Consider the following 27,343-nt stretch of genomic DNA (forward strand, 5'->3'; position numbering starts at 1 on the left):
CACAAATAATGGACTCCCCTGGCGAGGGCTCCACTGGGGAAGGGAAGGCTCCTCCAGCAGGAGAGCAGAGCAGCCAGCCAGCAGAAGTCTAGCCAGGCAGAGACAGCACATGTCAGCCTTTATGGAGTGTGTCAGGGGGCCACTGTCTCCCCGCAAAAAAAAAATGTCCACCATCCCTCACAACATACACAATGTACAGTAGGCTACACACAAACACACATCCTTAAATCGATAAAGGAAAGCTAGGTATTAAATGTTCTAGAGTTTTAAATAGCACTCACCTCTGCTTGGAAGCCCTTTAGCAATGGAGCTACCTGCTTTCGCAGATCCTGCAAGACAAAAAGAGAAGGAAAGGGATTAGCGTCGCATAACAATGCTACCTTGTGGGAGAGCAAAACACAATACATTCTCATACGGTGAAAATGGCCACATTCTCTGTTTCCACAGTCTTTAACACCTTGGTCATTGACTTTCATCCCCACAGTATTGAGCAGAAACCTCTTACAAACTAACCATATGTTTAGTTTAGCAAAGCCATGCCCCATTTTCACTACATTCTCTCTGCGAGGCAAAATCCCTACTGTCAACTCTGATGGATGAGGGAGAGTGTTGCCTTTTGTTCCCAGATACGGAGCATAGAAACACATTGAACATATGAAAATGGGGATCCTGATTTGTCCAAACCCTCCCAGAGGGAAGGTTTGTTCTCTGGGAAAAGGAGGAAGAAAAACAAAACACGAGTATCACCTTGTGCTGCCCTTGAATGAGAGCAGAGGACGCTGTGCTTAAAGGAAAAGTGTGTGGCATACATTTACTCTCCCTCTCACCCTCTCTCGCCATGACTCAGTTGTTTCTGGTTAAATGACCATTCAAGCAAAAACAGAAAAACGTAGAGACGCTACATGCAAATGTGGGCTCTGTTCATTAATTCACTTCTAAAAGTAATGTTAGGCCTGAAAAATTGTCCAACTTCAACAGCCGACTATTTCTGTAGAGTTATTTGTCTGTTTAACTTGGGAGAAACTGGGTTGAGTCTCGAATCTGTGGCGGATGAAAATAAAAGTCCCATAAACAAGTGAATTTACAAAGTCTCCAATCAAAACAAACGTTGTTCCGACCTTACTCAAGCAATGATGAATCTTACCTCGGGCAACCTACAGTGGAGCGATGCGACACCTCGCCATTGAAGTATATCTGATTATGGCCAATTTCAATGTCTCTTTTCATTTGAACAGAGCAGACGTGTTTGATCATAAAATGTAATTAAATGCGCCCCTGAATAAATCTCAGCTGGGCACAAAAAGGCCTTACATGAGATGAGGCCTCCCTATAGGAATGCACAGCATGCTCCAAAACAGAACTGACCACTGAAACAGAGTTAGCAGCAGCCAGTTAGTGGAATGCAATGCATTTACACACATGTGCACACACACCAAGTACACTCCTAAAAGACTGGCCCACATTAGCCAAGTGGACATTTCAGTCACCCTCAGGATACAGTATAGGTGTACTCTGACACTTGCAGAACACATGCACAGCACATGGGGGGGTCCTGTGACACAGTATAACCTCTGTAACCTATTACTGAAACCGTGTGTCAATTGTGAAATGTACAAAATGCATGAAGGGCCATATATTTTAAGCTGACCAACCCTAACTTGCAGGGTAGACATTACAACTGTGTGAAATGTAGAGCTCTTAAATGCCTATATGGGTTTCTGTTGTATCCTCTTCCCCATCTCTCCTCTCGTTTTACTTTCTCTCCCTCCACATTGATGTGTGTAAGTGTGCCTCCTATGACTGACTGATGTTTACACCAGTCTCCCCCCCGCTCTTCTCTTCCCCTCCCTCCCTCCCTCCCTCAACTAGGGAGCCTCTATGGAAGACTCTGGGGACTGGCTGACCCAGACTATACCATGCTGTGCTAAGTTAACATTAGCGCAATGTTAGGAAGGTACCTAGTGTGCTGGACTTTTCCCAGTCCCCTGGAGGGAGCAGCTGAGCCCGCTGATCTCCCGTCGCCACTGGCTACCGTACAGATCACCTTTATGAAGGGGCCACGTGACAAAAAGGAAACATCGCTCAACATCTGGTTTCAACATAACACTCCTGCCCCGGCCAAGAGAACTCCAAAGTCTTTCTGGATCTCGACAGGGAAACACACGCACACACACTGCTCGAGATCTGCAAATGCAATTGCCCCAAATTTGATATACAGAGAGCCCCACTGCATAAAAATGATCTTTACTCTGACAGATAAAAAGGCTTGACCAAGTGACCAATAAAAGCTAACCCAGTAAACACTGATCTTCAGGACACATTACATGGTTCACAAGGGGTTCAGATGGAGGGAGCAGGTCCATGAAAACCACATGGAAATGCAATTTGTACCTATACATACATATACTGAACCAAAAATATAACCGAACATGCACCAATTTCAAAGATTTTACTGAGTTATAGTTCATATAAGGAAATCAGTCAATTGATATAAATTCATTAGGCCCTAATCTATGGATTTCACATGACTGGGAATACAGATATGCATCTGACTGGGCAGGGGTGCAGACATGGGTGGGCAGTGCCCAGTCAGATGCATAACTGTATTCCCAGTCATGTGAAATCCATAGATTAGGGCCAATCATAATTCATTTTCCCCCACAAAAGGACTTTATTACAGACAGAAACACTCCCCATCAGACAATCTCACAGGGGAAGAAGCCGGGTGTGGAGGTCCTGGGCTGCCATAGTTACATGTGGTCTGGGGTTGTGAGGCCGGTTAGACGTATTGCCAAATTCTTTAAAACAGTGGTTCCCAAACGTTTATAGTCCCGTACCCCTTCAAACAATCAACCTCCAGCTGCGTACCCCCTCTATAACCAGGGTCAGCACACTCTCAAATGTTGTTTTTTGCCATCATTGTAAGCCTGCCACACACACTATACAATATGTTTAATAAACATAATAATTACTTTTTGTCACAAGCTGGCTTGTGGGAAGTGAAAATGAGCTCTTATAGGACCAGGGCACATATAATAATATACTAATAATAATCAATCCTTTTGCTCTTTATTTAACCAGCTTACATATTAAACCTTATTTGTTAATCGAAAATTGTGAATAACTCACCACAGTTTAATGAGAAGGGTGTGCTTGAAAGGATGCACATAACTCTGCAATGGTGAGTTGTATTGGAGAGAGACTCAGACTTAAATCATTTTCATTTAGTTTTCATGCTAGTGAGGGCTGAGAATCCACTCTCACATAGGTACGTGGTTGCGAAGGGCATCAGTGTCTTAACAGCGCGATTTGCCAAGGCAGGATACTCTGAGCGCAGCCCAATCCAGAAATCTGGCATTGGCTTCTGATGCATTTGTGGATTGAATGGGAGTAAGTTCCCGCAGCAGTGTTCCAACATCTAGTGGAAAGCCTTCCCAGAAGAGTGGAGGCTGTTACAGCAGCAAAGGGGGAACCAACTCCATATTAATGCCCATGATTTTGTAAGGAGATGTTCAACGAGCAGGTCTCCACATACTTTTGGTCATGTAGTGTACATCACCTCTCAAACTAAAAGGGATTGTTATGGTGATTGCATTTCTTTTTAACTGTCCACCACCAGGGAGCTCCCTGTCTTTGAAACCGGCCCAGATCTCCAGGGAGGCAAGCCTGCAGGTCCATAACACAAACACACACGCACTACAATCACAAGGTATCCTCAGAGAGCTGGAGGGAGCAGTGGGAGAGAGAATGTGAAAAGGGGGAAAAGGAGGGGAGAGAAAGAGGGTGAGAAGTGTAAGAAGGTAGGAGAAGAGGACAAGAGTCTGATACCACAATGAGTTTACAAGCTTTACTTCAGACATGGCCTTCCTCAGGGATCCCTCCACTGGATGCCTGACACTACTTAACCAATTACCTTCTTAGCACAATGGCTACATTAACACAATTTCTTCTAGGCCAGACTTTCTTTACCCCAGTGACGGTCAGGGACATAGACAATGGCTTCTTTTCATATTCAGCTTTTAAGTAACCCTTTTAATGGTCGACCCACTGAGTGGCCCTCGCTTTGTGTTTGAGTGCATTGGACCTGTGTGGTCATTGTTCAATGAAATAAGCAGTGTACAGTGGAACCCGGAGGGTGTACTACTCGGGCCTATGAGCTCTCATCTCTATAGTGGAGAGCAGTGATGCGTGGAGAGAGAAAGGGCTACAGCATTAGTCTATGTCATGAAATTGAGAGAGAAAGTGCCTGGGTTTGGTAATATTGCAGCATTTGTGTCATTTAAGGTTTTTTGTCCTGAGTTGAGTGTTTCAAGCGAGGGCACTTGGTCTTTAGAGGGCAGAACATAGCATGTCTAGTCATTGAGGGTGGAGAGCCGCTCTCCCTCCATTTGTTCCTATGGTTTCTTTCTCTGTCCTTGCCATTGGGTTAGCACAGTGGACGGATTTCTCGCGCTCTTACTTTCTCCGTCTTTCTCTCCACACCTACCTCTCCCCTCCTTTGCCACTGGGTTACTGTAGCACAATGGCAGTTCTCTCTCTTTTGACCGGTCTCTGCCACTGGGTCTCTGAGCCAAGCGGCTGCTTGCCAAGCCTCACTGGCTGTGGCCTGGCCTGGCCGAGCACAGGCAGGGGAGCCTAACCCCTGTGTCTGGTCTGAGGCTGGCTACAGGAGGAGATGAGTCGGCGGTCAGGGGCAAGGGAGCTTGTGACTCAGCCACTGCCCAGTACATCAACACCCGCGAGAGGGGGACCCGCTGGCCCAGACATGACAGAGGGCAAGTAGAGGAAACACAAGAGGATGAGCCAGCGAATCAAAGAGGGAGGTAGGGAGAGAGAGAAACAGAGATTGAGATGGACTGAAGAATAAGATCAAAAGATACGGGAGAATATGAATGTGTATACACTGATGGGGTTTGACTAAACATCACGTCTGTTATAGAGATATTGGAGAGACAGACGGGAGATATTTGTTACCAGATCATCCTGAAGAACTGGGCCATGCCTTTCCGCGAAAACATTCCCCAGTCCCGGCCAGCCCCCCTACCCAACACACACAAACCGCTCAATGCATCTTTAATCCAGGGCCGTGAATGGAGGAGGGCTGCGTCTGACGCTCTAGGCCTCTGTTCCTACTACCACTGGGGTTCTGTCTCTTTCTTTTCCCTACCCTCACTGTCTCTCTGTCTTTCACTTTCATTTTCTCCCTCTCTCTTCGATGATTGCCTTGCACTGGCTAAGGAGCTCTTCATGTAGAGAGAAAGGAAACCAGGGTCCTGATGCCGAGCAACTGAGCTGCCCGTGTTGCTGCCTGCCTGCCGCAGTGTGTGTCTGCTGAACCGTGTGAGTGTGAGGGCGGTACATCATCACCAGTGAGCACATACAAGCACCAAACTGCAGCCTCGCTGTTAGGTTATGCCTATGCTAATGTCTACTTTTTATAGATAAGTGGATAAATGTTATACACTAAGGTATTGTAACATTTACAATATACTCAATTCTTGCAAATCCATGTATGAAGGACTTATCAAAGTCTAAACTGCGCAATTACATTGATTGTAACTAGCCTCTTGGCTAAGAGGAAAATGACATGTAAATGTATTTCCTTCCCCAGGTAACTTCTGATGGACTGACATGAATACAGTGATCTCAGACATATTCACCTATCCAACCGGAGAGCATTATATTCTCTTTCCCATTGGACAGAGTCCCAGGGAGAACAGGAACGTGTAAACAGGAGAAGGTCAGATGTAGAGTTATGAAACTTTCTGTTCCTGCACTAACGTCTCCACTCCCATTGCATCGAAGGCTAAAAACCCCACGGGTTCTCTCTCTCTGAGGGTTAAGTAGTGGGTAAATTCTCCACCTCCATGGTTTGATGGGGACAGGCTGACCCTTGCTTGTCACTCCCTGAAGATTGGTTGCACAGAGCCCATCTGACAAAGACAGAAGACATTACCCTGCTTATTATTCCAGGGGGCCCGGGCAGGCCAGGCTGGGCGCCACACAGCTAGGCTACCCCTCCTACACCTCGGCAGCACAAAGAGGGAGCAGAGAGCGGGAAGCAGTGATGAATGAGAGAAGACCCCAATGATAAGAGAAACGCTGTCCGCCCTCCACCACTATAGGAAATAGAACCGCGCCACTTCTAGGAGATCACCAATTATGGAGCTCACCCCTCTCAATGACCCCCCCCGCAGCCATTCACCACCCCTGATAGCAGACACTTTACAAGTCGCTTTACAAAAAACGTTTTACACACAACCTTGGATGTCAAACATTTTACGGGTTATTTTACTAATGGTGTCTCAAGTAGCAGGCACTTGACGGAGTAAACTAGGCCTCTTCAACCCCATCACAATTCCAGGTTGTTGTTCAACTTACAGACACAGTCACTTTATGGTGTGGTTCGACAGACAAAATTCTACAGAATATCTGAAACCATTATTATTTTACAAACATTGGCCCAACAGCAGACGCTTTACAAACACTATGCTGATAGACGTTTTACAAACACTATGCTGATACTAGACGCTTTACAAACACTATCCTGATACTAGACGCTTTACAAACACTATCCTGATACTAGACGCTTTACAAACACTATGCTGATACTAGACGCTTTACAAACACTATGCTGATACTAGACGCTTTACAAACACTATGCTGATACTAGACGTTTTACAAACACTATCCTGATACTAGACGCTTTACAAACACTATGCTGATACTAGACGCTTTACAAACACTATGCTGATACTAGACGCTTTACAAACACTATGCTGATACTAGACGTTTTACAAACACTATCCTGATACTAGACGCTTTACAAACACTATGCTGATACTAGACGCTTTACAAACACTATCCTGATACTAGACGCTTTACAAACACTATGCTGATACTAGACGCTTTACAAACACTATGCTGATAATAGACGCTTTACAAACACTATGCTGATACTAGACGCTTTACAAACACTATGCTGATACTAGACGCTTTATAAACACTATGCTGATACTAGACGCTTTACAAACACTATGCTGATACTAGACGCTTTACAAACACTATGCTGATACTAGACGCTTTACAAACACTATGCTGATACTAGACGCTTTACAAACACTATCCTGATACTAGACGCTTTACAAACACTATGCTGATACTAGACGCTTTACAAACACTATCCTGATACTAGACGCTTTACAAACACTATGCTGATACTAGACGCTTTACAAACACTATCCTGATACTAGACACTTTACAAACACTATGCTGATACTAGACGCTTTACAAACACTATGCTGATACTAGACGCTTTACAAACACTATGCTGATACTATACGCTTTACAAACACTATCCTGATACTAGACGCTTTACAAACACTATCCTGATACTAGACGCTTTACAAACACTATCCTGATACTAGACGCTTTACAAACACTATCCTGATACTAGACGCTTTAAAAAACACTATCCTGATACTAGACGCTTTACAAACACTATGCTGATACTAGACGCTTTACAAACACTATGCTGATACTAGACGCTTTACAAACACTATGCTGATACTAGACGCTTTACAAACACTATCCTGATATTAGATGCTTTACAAACACTATGCTGATACTAGACGCTTTACAAACACTATGCTGATACTAGACGCTTTACAAACACTATGCTGATACTAGACGCTTTACAAACACTATCCTGATACTAGACGCTTTACAAACACTATGCTGATACTAGACGCTTTACAAACACTATCCTGATACTAGACGCTTTAAAAAACACTATCCTGATACTAGACGCTTTACAAACACTATGCTGATACTAGACGCTTTACAAACACTATGCTGATACTAGACGCTTTACAAACACTATCCTGATACTAGACGCTTTACAAACACTATGCTGATACTAGACACTTTACAAACACTATGCTGATAATAGACGCTTTACAAACACTATGCTGATACTAGACGCTTTACAAACACTATGCTGATACTAGACGCTTTACAAACACTATGCTGATACTAGACGCTTTACAAACACTATGCTGATACTAGATGCTTTACAAACACTATGCTGATAATAGACGCTTTACAAACACTATCCTGATACTAGACGCTTTAAAAAACACTATCCTGATACTAGACGCTTTACAAACACTATGCTGATACTAGACGCTTTACAAATACTATGCTGATACTAGACGCTTTATAAACACTCTGCTGATACTAGACGCTTTACAAACACTATGCTGATACTAGACGCTTTACAAACACTATGCTGATAATAGACGCTTTACAAACACTATCCTGATACTAGACGCTTTAAAAAACACTATCCTGATACTAGACGCTTTACAAACACTATGCTGATACTAGACGCTTTACAAACACTATGCTGATACTAGACGCTTTAAAAAACACTATCCTGATACTAGACGCTTTACAAACACTATGCTGATAGACGCTTTACAAACACTATGCTGATACTAGACGCTTTACAAACACTATGCTGATAATAGACGCTTTACAAACACTATCCTGATACTAGACGCTTTAAAAACACTATCCTGATACTAGACGCTTTACAAACATATGCTGATACTAGACGCTTTACAAACACTATGCTGATACTAGATGCTTTACAAACACTATGCTGATACTAGACGCTTTACAAACACTATGCTGATACTAGACGCTTTACAAACACTATGCTGATAATAGACGTCTTTACAAACACTATTGATACTAGACGCTTTAAAAATATCCTGATACTAGACGCTTTACAAACACTATGCTGAACTAGCCACTTTACAAACACTATGCTGATACTAGGGGGGTTTAAAAACACTATCCTGATACTAGACGCTTTACAAACACTATGCTGATAGGTTTCAAACACTATCCTGAAGGTACTAGACTCCGCTGTCAAACACTATGCTGATACTAGAGTTTTTCAAACACTATGCTGATACAGACGCTTTACAAACACTATTGATACTAGACGCTTTACAAACATATCCTGATACTATACGGACAAACACTATGCTGATACTAGATGCTTTACAAACACTATGTTGATACTAGGGCCTTACAAACACTGGATACTAGACGTGCCAAACACTATCCTGATACAGCTCCGTTACAAACACTATGGTCTGATACTAGATGCGCTTTACAAACCAGTGGAGAGAGCTTTAGGACACTATGGGTGGTGATACTTGGGACGGTTTACAAACACTATGCTGATACTGGATGAGTTGCTTTAAAAAACACTACCTGCAGGGAGCCCAGCCAACAAACACTTGCAGTAATCAAGACGGGAGATGACAAGTTTACTGGATTAGGACCTGCGCCTAGACTTCCTGTGTGAGGCAACACTATGCTGATGTTGTAGAGCATGAACCTACAGGAACACACCGCCTTGATGTTAGTTGAGAACGTCTATGCTGTACAGGATCACCCAAACACTTCCTGATAGCGCTCTGGGAGGAGGACACAATGGAGTTGTCAAACACTGATGGCGAGATCATGGAACTTTAAAAACACTTCCTGGGAGGAAGAGGAGCTCCGTCTTGCTGAGGTTCAGCTTGAGGTGGTGAACACGTCATCCACACTGATATGTCTGCCAGACATGCAGAGATGCAAACACCACCTGGTCATCAGACGGGGAAAAACATTAATTGTGTGTAGACTGCATAGCAAACATAGGAGAGACCATGTGAGGTTATGACAGAGCCTAGTGACTTGGTGTATAGCGAAATAAGAGAGGGCCTGAGAACAGAGCCCTTTACAAACACCAGTGGTGAGAGCGCGTGGTGAGGAGACACTATTCTCGCCACGACCTGGTTAGGAACACTACCTGTCCCGGGAGGACGCTTTACAAACACTATGCTGATACTAGACGCTTTACAAACACTATGCTGAGACCAGCGCCAAAGCCCATATCCTGGATACGCTTTACAAACACTATGGAGAGCGGAGGATCTGATGGTTCACAACACTATCCTGATAGGCGCCAAACACTATGTCTAGAAGGATGAGAGCAGAGGAGAGAAACAGTATGCTGAGCTTTAGCAGTATGCTGATAATAGACGCGCCTCCGTGATACAGAGAAGAGCAGTCTCAGTTGAATGACTAGTCTTGAAACCTGACTGATTTGGATCAAGACATTCTGAGAGAGATACGGTAGAGCTGGCCAAATACACGCTGAAGAGTTTTGGAGAAAAAGAGAGAAGGGATACTGGTCTGTAGTTGTTGACATCGGAGGGATCGATGTAGGTTTTTTCAGAAGGGGTGCAACTATGCTGATTGAAGACGGGAGGGACGTTTACAAACGGTCAGGGATGAGTTGATGAGCTGAGGTAAGGGACTAGCGAGTGAGGTAAGGGAGAAGGTCTCCGGAAATGGTCTGGAGAAGGGAGGGGATAGGGTCAAGCGGGCAGGTTTAAAAACACTAGATTTCTTCTGGAGAGAGAGGGGAGAAAGAGGTCAGAGCATAGGGTAGGGCAGTGTGAGCAGAACCAGCGGTGTCGTTTGACTTAAAAACGAGGATCGGATGTCATCGACCTTCTTTTCAAAATGGTTGATAGAAGTCATCTGCAGACAGGGAGGAGGGAGGGGGGAGGGATTCAGGAGGGAGGAGAAGGTGGCAAAGAGCTTCCTAGGGTTAGAGGCAGATGCTTGGAATTTAGAATGGTAGAAAGTGGCTTAGCAGCAGAGACAGAGGAGGAAAATGTGATACTAGGGAGTGAAAGGATGCCAGGTCCGCTGATACTAGACCTCCATTTCACTATGGCTGCCCTAGACCCTGTTTACAAACACTATCCTGATACTAGACGCTTTACAAACACTATGCTGATACTAGACGCTTTACAAACACTATCCTGATACTAGACGCTTTACAAACACTATGCTGATACTAGACGCTTTACAAACACTATGCTGATACTAGACGCTTTAAAAAACACTATCCTGATACTAGACGCTTTACAAACACTATGCTGATACTAGACGCTTTACAAACACTATCCTGATACTAGACGCTTTACAAACACTATGCTGATACTAGACGCTTTACAAACACTATGCTGATACTAGACGCTTTACAAACACTATGCTGATACTATACGCTTTACAAACACTATCCTGATACTAGACGCTTTACAAACACTATGCTGATACTAGACGCTTTACAAACACTATGCTGATACTAGACGCTTTAAAAAACACTATCCTGATACTAGACGCTTTACAAACACTATGCTGATACTAGACGCTTTACAAACACTATCCTGATACTAGACGCTTTACAAACACTATGCTGATACTAGACGCTTTACAAACACTATGCTGATACTAGACGCTTTACAAACACTATGCTGATACTAGACGCTTTACAAACACTATGCTGATACTAGACGCTTTACAAACACTATGCTGATACTAGACGCTTTACAAACACTATGCTGATACTAGACGCTTTACAAACACTATCCTGATACTAGACGCTTTACAAACACTATCCTGATACTAGACGCTTTACAAACACTATGCTGATACTAGACGCTTTACAAACACTATGCTGATACTAGACGCTTTACAAACATATCCTGATACTATACGCTTTACAAACACTATGCTGATACTAGACGCTTTACAAACACTATGCTGATACTAGACGCTTTACAAACACTATCCTGATACTAGACGCTTTACAAACACTATGCTGATACTAGACGCTTTACAAACACTATGCTGATACTAGACGCTTTAAAAAACACTATCCTGATACTAGACGCTTTACAAACACTATGCTGATACTAGACGCTTTACAAACACTATCCTGATACTAGACGCTTTACAAACACTATGCTGATACTAGACGCTTTACAAACACTATGCTGATACTAGACGCTTTACAAACACTATGCTGATACTAGACGCTTTACAAACATATCCTGATACTATACGCTTTACAAACACTATGCTGATACTAGATGCTTTACAAACACTATGCTGATACTAGACGCTTTACAAACACTATGCTGATACTAGACGCTTTACAAACACTATGCTGATACTAGACGCTTTACAAACACTATCCTGATACTAGACGCTTTACAAACACTATGCTGATACTAGACGCTTTACAAACACTATGCTGATACTAGACGCTTTACAAACACTATGATGATACTAGACGCTTTACAAACACTATGCTGATACTAGACGCTTTACAAACACTATGCTGATACTAGACGCTTTACAAACACTATGCTGATAATAGACGCTTTACAAACACTATGCTGATACTAGACGCTTTACAAACACCATCCTGATACTAGACGCTTTACAAACACTATCCTGATACTAGACGCTTTACAAACACTATCCTGATACCAGCCTCTAGACCCCCAGACACAGACTCAATCAGTTAACAATCAATAGACAGAGACACCCCCCACTGCTCTGCAAACACCGTCCACTGTTCCCCATCTGGAGGAGGCCAGATCCACTCACAATTAAGGGCCAGGCTTTTTGACCTCCCTTCATTGCCCTCCTGCCAAAGGCCAACAACCATTAGGGCAGACAGGGGGGAAAGAGCCTGGTGTGGGAAACTCCGAACATTAAGTATACCGCTCCTAACCTTGTCACAGAAAATGACCAACCGTGGCTATATCTGTATTTGATAACATGTGAGACCAAAAAGAGAGAAACATGAGGAGTTTAAGGATGAATCGAACTCACTACTGTGGTTGTAAATTGATACGTAACATAACAGGAGGGTTGAGGGTGTGGGGTAGTCTCAGGGTCAAGTGGAATGGGGAGGGGGTAGGTGAGAGCCGGCCAAAAACACATACACACCCACCCCCCCCTGCTACCCTCTCCTGCCCCTGACGCTTGTCTGGGAATGAGGTCATGACTCTCCCATAGTCCCTCACACAAAAGGCTGCAGTGTCGGTGTTGCCCTGTCGGTACCCAGAGCCAGCCAGCCTCATGGCCAGCCTCTTTTCCACACAGACGTTACACTGGGCTGGGCCACCATCCACCTCAAAGCTCCACACAATACCATTGATCACCGCCGCTCCCAATAAAGAGACACCCATCCTCATTCCCTGCCCCCACAACACACCACAAACAAAACAAAAGCTGTCCAATTCTCAAGATAGGTTTTTGAATCGCAGGGTTCTTCTGATATAGGAGTATAGGGTTTCATTGTCCTCTGGGATTGGAGTGGAATTCCAACTGAAACCAGACCAGGGAGGGACAACTGTGCTTTTCACACCTTTACCAGGTTCTATTGTGGGCCCTTGGCTTGCCCTTCTTGGATGACTGAGCATGATAGCCACTGAAATAATTTGACTTAACAGGGGTTCTATTGCTAGAGCAGGACACGGCACCAGCAGCTTATGCAAACCCTGGTTACAATCAGCTGCCTTGATTTAAAAAAAAGAGTAAAATAAAGTAAAATAACAGAAGTGCTCCAAAGACAAATTATAGTGGATTCACCATTTTACAGACATCGCCTGACGACTCATACTGAATATAATTCCACTGCCATATATAGCTACATACATTCAATATGAGACTGCCATTGTAAAAGTAGTATAGCTGACGTTAAAGTGAGGGCATTGTACAAAACAAGTAATCAGCGATTGAATCGTCTCTAACCAATCCAAAGTACCAAAGCCAATACCTATTTCCGAAACGCCACTTCACCCACAAACGTTCAGGCTCTGGTCCAGCCCATCAGTTTCTGGGACCAATCAGAATGGTTTGAATGTGTGCACTAGCGCTGGGAAGATGCACCAAAAATTATCAACACCGACCATACCGATAAGTATCCTTTATTAGAGAAATGTGAAGTTTGAAATAAGCTAGCTAATATGGGTTATTGGCAATGGGACAATTGATGGCTACAACCATCAAACTAGAACTAGTAGATTAAAGGATAATAAAAAAATGGGGGTGCAAATCAATGTTAAAAACGTATCGTTCTATTTATCATGTCTGTCAGCGCCAGCCGACCTAGAATACCTCACAATCAAATGCCGACCGTATTACCTCCCAAGAGAGCCGATAACACGACGGCCCTCAAGGAACTACACTGGACTTTATGCAAACTGGAAACCACATGAGGCAGCATTTATTGTAGCTGGGGATTTTAACAAACCACATTTGAGGAAAACGCTACCGAAGTTCTATCAACACATTGACTGTAGTACGAGTGCTGGGAAAACACTCAACCACTACTATTCTCTCCTCTGGGATGCCTACAAGGCCCTCCCTCGCCCTCCCTCCGGCAAATCAGATCACGACTTGCTCCTCACATCCTATAGGCAGAAACTCAAACAGGAAGTACCCGTGCTAAGGTCTACTCAACGCTAGTCTGACCAATCCCTAGCCGCGTCCTCAGAGCATGCGCAGACCATCTGGCTGGAGTGTTTACGGACATATTCAATCGCTCCCTAATCCAATCTGATATCCCCACTTGTTTCAAGATGTCCACCATTGTTCCTGTACCCAAGAAAGCAAAGGTAACTGAACAAAATGACTATTGCACAGTAGCACTCACTTCTGTCATCATGAAGTGCTTTATAACCTCGACCTTACCTGACACCCTAGACCCACTTCAATTTGCTTACTGCCCCAATAGGTCCATAGACGATGCACTGCAAACTGCCCTATCCCATCTGGACAAGAGGAATACATATGTAAGAATGCTGTTAATTGACTATAGCTCAACATTCAACACCATAGTACCCTCCAAACTGCCCTATCCCATCTGGACAAGAGGAATACATATGTAAGAATGCTGTTAATTGACTATAGCTCAACATTCAACACCATAGTACCCTCCAAGCTCATCATCAAGCTCAGGGCCTTGGGTCTGAACTAGAGGTCGACCAATTAATCGGAATGGCCGATTAATTAGGGTCGATTTCAAGTTATCATAACAAATCGGAAATCCGGGGTTCTTATTTTTTTTTTGTAAAAAAAAAATAAAAATAAAAAAAATATATATATATATATATATATATATATTATATATTTACACATTTATTTAACTAGGCAAGTCAGTTAAGAACACATTCTTATTTTCAATGACGGCCTAGGAACGGTGGGTTAACTGCCTCATTCAGTGGCAGAAGGACAGATTTTCACCTTGTCAGCTCGGGGGATCCAATCTTGCAACCTTACAGTTAACTAGTCCAACGCTATAACAACCTGCCTCTCTCTAGTTGCACTCCACAAGGAGACTGCCTGTTACGCGAATGCAGTAAGCCAAGGTAAGTTGCTAGCTAGCATGAAATTTATCTTATAAAAAACAATCAATCATAATCACTAGTTAACTACACATGGTTGATGATATCACTGGATTATCTAGCGTGTCCTGAGTTGCATATAATCTGACTGAGCATACAAGCATGCAAGTATCTAAGTATCTGACTGAGCGATGGTAGGCAGAAGCAGGCGCGTAAACATTCATTCAAACAGCACTTTCGTGCGTTTTGCCAGCAGCTCTTCGCTGTGCGTCAAGCATTGCGCTGTTTATGACTTCAAGCCTATCAACTCCCGAGATGAGGCTGGTGTAACCGAAGTGAAATGGCTAGCTCGTTAGCACGCGCTAATAACATCCAATAGTCAAAGGTTAATGAAATACGGTCGAGCTCTAGTCTGAACCCCGCCCTGTGCAACTGAGTCCTGGACTTCCTGATGGCCCGCCCCCAGGTGGTGAAGGTAAGAAACCTCCACTTCATTGATCCTCAACATAGGGGCCCCACAAGGGTGTGTGCTCAGCCCCCTCCTGTACTCCCTGTTCACCCATGACTGCGTGGCTACACACGCCTCCAACTCAATCATCAAGTTTGCAGACAACACAACCATAGTAGGCCTGATTACCAATAATGATGAGACAGCCTACAGTCGAGGAGGTGAGGGCCAGGAATATAACCTCTCCCTCAACATCAACAAAACAAAGAAGCTGATCGTGGACTTCAGGAAACAGCAGAGGGAGCAGGCCCCTATCCACATTTACGGGAGAGCAGTGGAGAATGTGGAAAGCCTTAAGTTCCTCTGTGTACACATAACTGACGATCTGAAATGGTCCACCCACACAGACAGTGTAATGAAGGCGCAACAGCGACTCTTCAACCTCAGGAGGCTGAAGAAATTTGGCTCGGCCCCTAAGACCCTCACAAACTTTTACAGATGCACAATTGAGAGCATCCTGTTGGGCTGTAATCACCGCCTGGTACGGCAACTGCACCAACCTCAACCGCAGGGCTCTCCAGGCCCTCCAGGACACCTACAGCACCCGATGTCACAGGAAGGCCAAAAAGATCATCAAGGACATCAACCACCCGAGCCACGGCCTGTTCACCCCACTATCATCCAGAAAGCGAGGTCAGTACAAATACATCAAAGCTGGGACCGAGAGACTGAAAAACAAACAGCTTCTATCTCAAGGCCATCAGACTGTTAAATAGCCATCAATAGCCGGCTACCACCCGGTTACTCAACCCTGCACTTTTGAGGCTGCTGCCCCATATAACATAGACATTGATTGAATCACTGCTCACTTTAATAATGGAACACTAGTCATTTTAATAATGTTTACATATAACTTTACTCATTTCATATGTATATCTAGTCAATGCCACTCCGACATTGCTCGTGCTAATATTTATATATTTCTTAATTCCATTTTTCTACTTTTTTTGTGTGTATTGTTGTGAATTGTTGTAGATATTACTGCACTGTTGGAGCTAGGAACACAAGCATTTCGCTACACCCGCAATAACATCTGCTAAATATGTGTATGCGACCAATACAATAAGATTTGATTAGATCATTATCGTATCAATTCAGGCAATTTATTGAGATACGGGTTTTTGTCCATATTGCCTTGCTCCAGTGTTCGCATTCGAGAAGTCGTTAGGGAGGAGATAAATACAGACTGGTGGAGAAGAAACGTTAGTGGATGTGGCGTTTGGCCGGAGCGATGTGGATGGGTAGCCTGGCAATTACAATTACAGACACTAGTGGGGGAAAATATAGGTCTGACCATTTGTGTTTGGTCTGCTGTGAATAAAGAGAGGATATTCTATACAGAGTAAACAAAAGCTAAGGATGGCAAAAGGGGAAAAGGAGTGGGGGGGAACTTTTCTGTTGCAATTAGTTCTGATGAGCAGGTCTGCTTGGCAGCCCGCTATTGAGACCCTATTTTTAGCCATAGCTTCAGGAGAAAAACCTGTGATGCAGCCATGCAAATCAGAATGAGGGGAAGAGTAGGAGAAACCATGCCCCTCTGCTGCTGTGTGGTGTGTGTGTGTGTCAGTGCAGTCGGCACCTTGCTACATGGAGGGCGCACACGTAACAAAGGGGGCAGGCACCACCTCTATGCACCATGCAGTAGAGCAAAAATCCATACCACGATAAACTGAACGATACGTTTATGAAATGAATAAGCAACAGTTGCTTTCTTATTTGACCCTTTAAACTACTCCTACTACTTTGAATGTTATTAGCAGACAGGCCTATTTCATTGCAATCTTCACAATCCTCGAATAAAGGCTACGTAATGTTATTATCGTTATCAGTAAAACGTCCTCGATAAATGGTTGGTTTCGTAGGTGTCGATACATTTTGGTTTATCGACCCAGCTCTAACCTTTAACCTCTCTCCCTCACGCATACATGTCCCACTCTATTCCTCTGTAAATGTCTGCCTCTTTCCTTCCATCTCTCTCTTTCCCCTGTTCAAGGCAGCAGCTGGTCATGCTGAGATGCTGTGACTGAAGTGCCTCAACTTCCCAAAGTCATTAACAGATCAGGCCGAAATGTTCAGTCGCTTTCTTCGACACACCCACACACACACCCACACACACACACACACATATTTATTTACCTATCAACAGCTGGAGAGGTCGAAGGACCAAGTGTCAGAAAGGGGAACATGTGGGAACGATCTGTGTGAGGTACCTACTACAACATACTGAGCTAACAGAGAGGGGGGTCTTCACAATTAAGGGGGATGCATAATTGTTAGCAGTCACTTCAAAAAGGTTACCCAGTGGAAACAAGCCCCAGTATTCTTGAAACCTTCAAACACTATTTAATTTTGCAAGATGATCATCGGCTGCCCTGTAATTCAGTCAGGAAGCGGTAGCTCAGGCGGCCATTACACAATGGCAGACACCAACATTACCTCAGCCTAAGCATAAATAACCGCCAATAGTCCTCACACTGAGGATAGCCATTCTACTGTCCTGGTAGAGAAAGACCGGGAGAGAGAGTGGCTACATCGAGGAGGAGGAGTAACTCTCTTTGGGATGCGCTGAGTAAATGCTCCGAGCAGACAGTGAAGAGATGATGGGGGAGTGGACGTAGAAAAGTAAGGGAGAAACATTTACAGAGAAACTAACATGGAACACCTCTGAAATATTTAGGGACAGAGAGCGCTATGACTCCAGAGGGAGAACACACACACACACACACACACACACACACACACACACACACACACACACACACACACACACACACACACACACACACACACACACACACACACACACACACACACACACAGAAGGAGAGATCGAGAGAGACGGATAAAAAAAAAGAGGGTTACACCTAAGAGAGTGGGGCATTCGCCCTGAGGCATGGCTTAAAAAGAGGTGCCAGCTTTTTGTGGGCTAATCTAAGAGCACCATCACGCTCTCCCAAAAGTTTGTTTGTTGCTTGAAACTCGTAAATTCAGAAAACCAACAAAAACGTGTGATGGGTCTTTATGTGGGCTGAAAGCCTTTTAGGGTATATACTAGAGGTCGACTGATTATGATTTTTCAACGCCGATTACGATACCGATTATTGGAGGACCAAAAAGCCGACTCCGGTCAATCGGCCGTTTTTTAAAATGTATTTGTAATAATGACAATTACAACAATACTGAATGAACACTTATTTTAACTTAATAAATCAATCAATTTAGCCTCAAATAAATAATGAAACATGTTCAATTTGGTTTAAATAATGCAAAAACAAAGTGTCGGAGAAGAAAGTAAAAGTGCAATATGTGCCATGTAAGAAAGCTAACGTTTAAGTTCCTTGCTCAGAACATGAGAACATATGAAAGCTGGTGGTTCCTTTTAACATGCGTCTTCAATATTCCCAGGTAAGAAGTTTTAGGTTGTAGTTATTATAGGAATTATAGGACTATTTCCCTCTATACCATTTGTATTTCATTAACCTTTGACTATTGGATGTTCTTATAGGCACTTTAGTATTGCCAGTGTAACAGTGTAGCTTCCGTCCCTAAGCAGCGTTACCCATGCAGAGCAGGGGGAACAACCACTCCAAGGCTCAGAGCGAGTTTGAAACGCTATTAGCGAGGGCTAACTAGCTAGCCATTTCACTTCGGTTACACCAGCCTCATCTCGGGAGTTGATAGGCTTGAAGTCATAAACAGCGCAATGCTTGATGCGCAACGAAGAGCTGCTGGCAAAACGCACGAAAGTGCTGTTTGAATTAATGTTTACGCGCCTGATTCTGCCTACCATCGCTCAGTCAGATACTTAGATAATTGTATGCTTGTATGCTCAATCAGATTATATGCAATGCAGAACGACATGCTAGATAATATCTAGTAATATCATCAACCATGTGTAGTTATTTTTTTATTTTAACTTTATTTTACTAGGCAAGTCAGTTAAGAACAAATTCTTATTTTCAATGACGGCCTAGGAACAGTGGGTTAACTGCCTGTTCAGGGGCAGAACGACAGATTTGTACCTTGTCAGCTCGGGGGTTTGATCTTGCAACCTTCCGGTTACAAGACCAACGCTCTAACCACTAGGCTACCCTGCCGCCTAGTTAACTAGTGATTATGATTGATTGATTAGTTAGCTAGTTTAAACTAGCTAGCAACTTACCTTGGCTTACTGCATTCGCGTAACAGGCTGCATGTGGAGTGCAACAAGAGAGAGGCAGGTCGTTATTGCGTTGGACTAGAAAAATAATAAAGATTAGATAAAGGTCTAAAAAAACAACTTTTTTTTTTTGCAAAATCGTTGTCCAAAAATACAGATTTCTGATTGTTATGTAAACTTGAAATCGTCCCTAATTAATCAACCATTCCGATTAAATCGGTCGACCTCTAGTACATACTACTGTACAGCAGGGAGACAGCTAGTGGTGTCATGTATAATTAGCAGGAAGGGTGTAACCTGATGACTGAAAACACAATACACACGGCTAACATAACCAAGACACAATAATAGATATCCTCATTTGTTCACCAGACACCCCTCCAGAGTCATCAGGGGATTGTCACCAGAGCGACATCCAAATGAGGGGAGCACCAAATGCCAATACCAGATAAGAGACCTTATTGAATTGGAAATCCTGACTTCCTCAAAAGGCTTAACAGTGAGCCTTATATAGCAAAGACATATATATATATATATATATATCACAGTGGGGCAAAAAAGTATTGTCAGCCACCAATTGTGCAAGTTCTCCCACTTAAAAAGATGAGAGGGGCCTGAAATTTTCATCATAGGTACACTTCAACTATGACAGACAAAATGAGAAAAAAAATAAGTATTTGGTCACCTACAAACAAGCAAGATTGTTCTCATGTTCTGAGCAAGGAACTGAAACGTTAGCTTTCTTACATAGCACATATTGCACTTTTACTTTCTTCTCCCTTGTTTTTGCATTATTTAAACCAAATTGAACACGTTTCATTATTTATTTGAGGCTAAATTGATTTTGATATTAAGTTAAAATAAGTGTTCATTCAGTATTGTTGTAATTGTCATTAATTTTCATTCATTTTTAATTTGCCGATTAATCTGTATCGGCTTTTTTGGTCCTCCAATAATCAGTATTGGTATCGGCGTTGAAAAATCATAGTCGGTCGACCTCTAATATGTGTGTGTATACACATCTTCGTACCACCATTCTCAGAGGGCGAATTACAGGCAGAGCTCAACATAAAACATACATTTGAGCTATCAGGTATTCATAACTTAAAATCAGTAATGAGTACTGGAGCATTGCCGGCAGGCAGCGCAACAGACGTCCTAGCGACCGGGGGGACAGAAGGGAGGGAAATAAACACACAACCTGTTTAATGTTTAATTGACAGCGGCAGTTGTTGGGTGACGAAAACCACAACCGCCAAACTCCTATACAATTATTGTAATAAGCCTCCGATGATGTCAGCAGTGTACAATTGTTTCAATCAACGGGGGCAATTACAAAGGGAGAGCGTGCATGGATGTCAAATATTAATCGAGGAAAGACAATTGGCTGTGAAAATTGACTGCTTGGTAAGAAAGTCTCTCGCTTCAGTCGGTAAGTAAATAGTGAAGTAATTGTCAAGCAATTTCTTTTCCCCCCATGGTAACAAGATGTTCACTTCTGGGGTTTTCAAACCATCAAAGCCATAAAAAGGGCTATTGCTAGTGGAACACCTTTCAGTAAATCTTTCACCTCCACCTCAGATAGCTCCCTGGGGTTCGACTTAGAGGGCTTCCTATGTGTCCCTGGGCAACCAGAAGTTAAACCATTTGTTGCCAAGTTCTTTCAACCACGGATAAATGTATGCACTCTGGAGGTCAGGAGGGGGGCCAGCAGCAGTCGGGTCTTATTCTTGGCAAAGGAGTCTGACCTTGTGTGTATCTTTGGAGAGAAAGAGTATGTCTTTCAACCTCCCCACTCCTCCCTCCCTTCCAAAGTTTACCAGTAACTCTGGAGCGTTGCTGCACCTTGACACCTGCCTAATAGGTGAGCTAGTGAGAACCGCTGAGCTTCGTTTCTGCACCGGCTGTACTTTCCCCCTGCAAAGTATTTTCTTTATTTGTCGACAAAGTAAGTGGTCAGAGGTGTGTCTTGAAAACCAAGAGACATCTCAAAAAATGTCAGAGGATTCCTCTACATTGGGCAAAGTCCAAAGAGAGAGAAGAGAGGAGAGATACCAGGATGGCATAATCATTTCGGCTTTTCATCTCGTAGAATTCGTTGCACACTACTGAGGAATAGAATATTATTTTGAGACCTACGTGTGTCTGACAACAGGTGATAATCACCTTAGGGGACGTGCTGTACCAAAATGAACAAATGGCGGGAATCAATGCAATGCGATTTGATGACACATTCTCAGTAGGGGGAGCCTAGTGTGTTGATATTTGTTGCTTACTGCATTCATTTTTTATAGTACGTTCTAAATAGTATGTAGTATGATTAGTACACAGTGTGTAGTTTAAGTAAGTAGTATGCAAGCCAGATTTCGGACACGGCCAGAGAAAGGGAGAGAGGAAAAGGAGAGAGGTTCCTCTCACACTTCCCTCTCCCCAATGTCATCGCTGTGAGGGGGAGAGAGACTTAATAAGAGGGAAGGGGCCAAGGCCGGGACTGGAGCCCTGGACTCCATTAGAGGGTCACGGCGGCATGCTGTAAAGACACAGAACAAACACAGAGTAAACACATTAACGTCACTCTTCGCCTCCATGGATGGCTGCATTCACAGACACTGACTCATCAGCACAGTAATGAGAAACGGAGGAGGAGGCTGGGCCGGGCCGGGCCAGGCTGGCAACCCCGCCACACACACACACACATTAATACGATCACGTTTGCCTTGTGTTCATGCATGCGCACTAATACTGTACTCAAGAGTATTACACATGTTTGCCTTGCACACAAACACATGTGCGTTAACACAGACGTACACATTGTCACACTTTAATGACTCTGTTCCTACACAAATACGACCTACATAAACACATGAACTAAAGCAGATGCAGTCTTCACACAACACTATGTGCATCATACACACGCACACACATGTAAAGACATTAACGCACACCATAATAGCAGAAAGAATTTCCCTAACCTACTTAGAATAGGTTTAGAATAGAAACCTAGTTTGTTTTATGACCAACCTTACAGATTATGGCATCATATACAGAATATGACAGAGTGGGTTACATTTGGGTAGCTAATACCACACACACACACATACTGTACAACTTTGTTCTTTCTGTTGAGATGAGTCAGTAAAATAAAGCTGAAACAACACTAGGCGTATATAAATACAACGTGGGGTGATACAACAGTAGCACTAAAGCCACATCAATGATCAGTGGCCATTTTGTTTGCAAAAGTGCTACCTCTCAATTTTTGCCTTTAAATGAGTGTTTGTGTGAAACGCCTAACACCCATATCCAAACAAACCCGCAGCAGGTGGATAATCATAGCTGCGGTTCTGTGGAAAATGTAATGGCTCTTTTTCCCATATCGAGAAACAATATTTTCACTCATAATAATGGAGTTACTGTATTCGGTAAAGAGCAAAATTCCATTACATCCACAAACAAACAGGGATGGCAATGAGTCATGCGTTTCGGGCTGGAAAGAAAATACTGCGTTGTTCCTTGCTTAAAGCCTGTGGCCATGCCACCTCAGAGGAAGGGGGGATGGCAGATGGCACTATGCTTTTTGGATACAGAGGGTGGTGGGTTGGGGCTGGATGGTGGCTGGAAGGGGGGCATTGATGGACGGTCCAGTAGGCATGACCAGTCATCGACAATGTGGGATGACTAAAACACACATACACCTAAACCGGCTACTCGCACAAGGTGCACGGACACACACACGTACCACAACATCCCTGAAGTCTAAACTGACCCAGTCTTCTGTGAACTGTCGAGTTCAACCACCTCAAAGCAGCCTTGAAGTTGTTTCCAAATGTGCTTACACACTGGACCTAGACAGCTAGCTAGTGCTATTTTAGCAGAAACACAATCTCTATCCAAACAAAATGGACAATTATAACTTTAAACAACCTATGCGAAGCGTTTAATTTGAACTGTTAACCATGTGTCCTTCGAAAAGTCCAACATTCTGAAGTTCACAGTGACTTTGAGAAAGTACCGGCAGGTTTTTACACATTCTCTCCTCCGAGGTAGAGCGCTTGTGACTTTTCGGGCGGCCCACCCGAGGGGCCATTTAACTGCCTGTGTTTCATGCTAATGGATTCTGAAGAGTCTTCCCAAAAGAGACACTGCATTTAGCACTGTAATAATCACTGCGACCTTGAACTCTGTGACGCACAGATTTCATTCAGAGGAGCCAGAAGGATTTATGCACATCCTCTGTGTGTGTGTGTATACAGTGGGGCAAAAAAAGTATTTAGTCAGCCACCAATTGTGCAAGTTCTCCCACTTAAAAAGATGAGCGAGGCCTGTAATTTTCATCATAGGTACACTTAAACTATGACAGACAAAATGAGAAAAAAATGTCAGAAAATCACATTGGTGGATTTAAAAAAAAATGTATTTACAAATTATGGTGGAAAATAAGTATTTGGTCAATAACAAAAGTTTCTCAATACTTTGTTATATACCCTTTGTTGGCAATGACAGAGGTCAAACGTTTTCTGTAAGTCTTCACAGGGTTTTCACAGACTATTGCTGGTATTTTGGCCCATTCCTCCAAGCAGATCTCCTCTAGAGCAGTGATGTTTTCGGGCTGTTGCTGGGCAACACAGACTTTCAACTCCCTCCAAAGATTTTCTATGGGGTTGAGATCTGGAGACTGGCCAGGCCACTCCAGGACCTTGAAATGCTTCTTACGAAGCCACTCCTTCGTTACCCGGGCGGTGTGTTTGGGATAATTGTCATGCTGAAAGACCCAGCCACGTTTCATCTTCAATGCCCTTGATGATGGAAGGAGGATTTCACTCAAAATCTCACGATACATGGCCCCATTCATTCTTTCCTTTACACGGATCAGTTGTCCTGGTCCCTTTGCAGAAAAACAGCCCCAAAGCATGATGTTTCCACCCCCATGCTTCACAGTAGGTATGGTGTTCTTTGGATGCAACTCAGCATTCTTTGTCCTCCAAACACGACGAGTTGAGTTTTACCAAAAAGTTATATTTTGGTTTCATCTGACCATATGACATTCTCCCAATCTTCTTCTGGATTCTGGACCAGAGAAGACCAAGATTGGCAAATTCGCCACTGGCACCCTGTGCTCTTCACAGATGAAAGCAGGTTCACACTGAGCACATGACAGACGTGACAGAGTCTGGAGACGCCGTGGAGAACGTTCTGCTGCTTGCAACATCCTCCAGCCTGACCGGTTGGGCGGTGGGTCAGTCATGGTGTGGGGTGGCACTTCTTTGGGGGGCCGCACAGCCCTCCATGTGCTCGCCAGAGGTTGCCTGACTGCCATTAGGTACCGAGATGAGATCCTCAGACCCCTTGTGAGACCATATGCTGGTGCGGTTGGCCCTGGGTTCCTCCTAATGCAAGACAATGCTAGACCTCATGTGGCTGGAGTGTGTCAGCAGTTCCTGCAAGAGGAAGGCATTGATGCTATGGACTGGCCCACCCGTTCCCCAGACCTGAATCCAATTGAGCACATCTGGGACATCATGTCTCGCTCCATCCACCAACGCCACGTTGCACCACAGACTGTCCAGGAGGTGGCGGATGCTTTAGTCCAGGTCTGGGAGGAGATCCCTCAGGAGACCATCCGCCACCTCATCAGGAGCATGCCCAGGCGTTGTAGGGAGGTCATACAGGCACGTGGAGGCCACACACACTATTGAGCCTCATTTTGACTTGTTTTAAGGACATTACATCAACGTTAGATCAGCCTGTAGTGTGGTTTTCCACTTTAATTTTGAGTGTGGCTCCAAATCCAGACCTCCATGGGTTAATAAATTTGATTTACATTGATCATTTTTGTGTGATTTTGTTGTCAGCACATTCAACTATGTAAAGAAAAAAGTATTTAATAAGAATATTTGATTCATTCAGATCTAGGATGTGTTATTTTAGTGTTCCCTTCATTTTTTTTAGCAGTATATATATATATATATATATATATATATATATATATATATATATATATATATATGTGTGTGTGTGTGTGTGTGTGTGTGTGTGTGTGTGTGTGTGTGTGTGTGTGTGTGTGTGTGTGTGTGTATATATACACGTCCTAGGTCTCATGGAGTCTGTTTACGACCGTTTGAGCAGACACATGCACATTTTTAACCTGCTGGAGGTCATTTTGGAGGGCTCTGGCAGTGCTCCTCCTGCTCCTCCTTGCACAAATGCGGAGGTAGCAGTCCTGCTACTGGGTTGTTGCCCTCCTACGGCCTCCTCCACGTCTCCTGATGTACTGGCCTGTCTCCTGGTACGGCCTCCATGCTCTGGACACTACGCTGACAGACACAGCAAACCTTCTTGCCACAGCTCGCATTGATGTGCCATCCTGGATGAGCTGCACTATCTGAGCCACTTGTGTGGGTTGTAGACTCCGTCTCATGCTACCACTAGAGTGAAGGCACCGCCAGCATTCAAAAGTGACCAAAGCATCAGCCAGGAAGCAAAGGAACTGAGAAGTGGTCTGTGGTCACCACCTGCAGAACCACTCTTTTATTGGGGGTGTCTTGCTAATTGCCTATAATTTCCACCTGTTGTCTATTCCATTTGCACAACAGCATATGAAATGTATTGTCAATTAGTGTTGCTTCCTAAGTGGACAGTTTGATTTCACAGAAGTGTGATTGACTTGGAGTTACATTGGGTTGTTTAAGTGTTCCCTTTATTTTTTTGAGCAGTATATATATATATATATATATATATATATATATATATATATATACATACATACATACATACATACATACATACATACATACATACATACATACATACATACATACATACATACATACATACATACCCACACACCGTGGGGCAAAAAATTATTTTTAGTGAGCCACCAATTGTGCAAGTTCTCCCACTTAAAAAGATGAATGATGCCTGTAATTTTCATCATAGGTACACTTCAACTATGACAGACAAAATGAGAGAAGAAATTCCAGAAAATCACATTGTAGGATTTTTAAAGAATTTATTTGCAAATTATGGTGGAAAATAAGTATTTGGTCACCTACAAACAAGCAAGATTTCTGGCTCTCACAGACCTGTAACTTCTTTAAGAGGCTCCTCTGTCCTCCACTCGTACCTGTATTAATGGCACCTGTTTGAACTTGTTATCAGTATAAAAGACACCTGTCCACAACCTCAAACAGTCACACTCCAAACTCCACTATGGCCAAGACCAAAGAGCTGTCAAAGGACACCAGAAACAAAATTGTAGACCTGCACCAGGCTGGGAAGACTGAATCTGCAATAGGTAAGCAGCTTGGTTTGAAGAAATCAACTGTGGGAGCAATTATTAGGAAATGGAAGATAGACAAGACCACTGATAATCTCCCTCGATCTGGGGCGCCACGCAAG

The 27,343-nt window shown here is 43.5% G+C and overlaps 1 protein-coding gene across 5 annotated transcripts in view; it reads right to left on the reverse strand.

Moving 5' to 3' along the window:
• LOC118390688 (homeobox protein cut-like 1) overlaps positions 1 to 27,343 on the reverse strand; it is a 215,447-nt gene that overhangs the window by 118,600 nt on the left and 69,504 nt on the right. For all 5 annotated transcript variants that reach the window (XM_052529852.1, XM_052529850.1, XM_052529851.1 and 2 more), the window contains exon 3: positions 282 to 329. In XM_052529852.1, the coding sequence (XP_052385812.1) occupies positions 282 to 329 (48 nt within the window). The remainder of the gene's footprint in view (positions 1 to 281; positions 330 to 27,343) is intronic.

Source organism: Oncorhynchus keta, chromosome 11 (assembly GCF_023373465.1).
Source record: "Oncorhynchus keta strain PuntledgeMale-10-30-2019 chromosome 11, Oket_V2, whole genome shotgun sequence".
Classification (NCBI taxonomy): domain Eukaryota; kingdom Metazoa; phylum Chordata; class Actinopteri; order Salmoniformes; family Salmonidae; genus Oncorhynchus; species Oncorhynchus keta.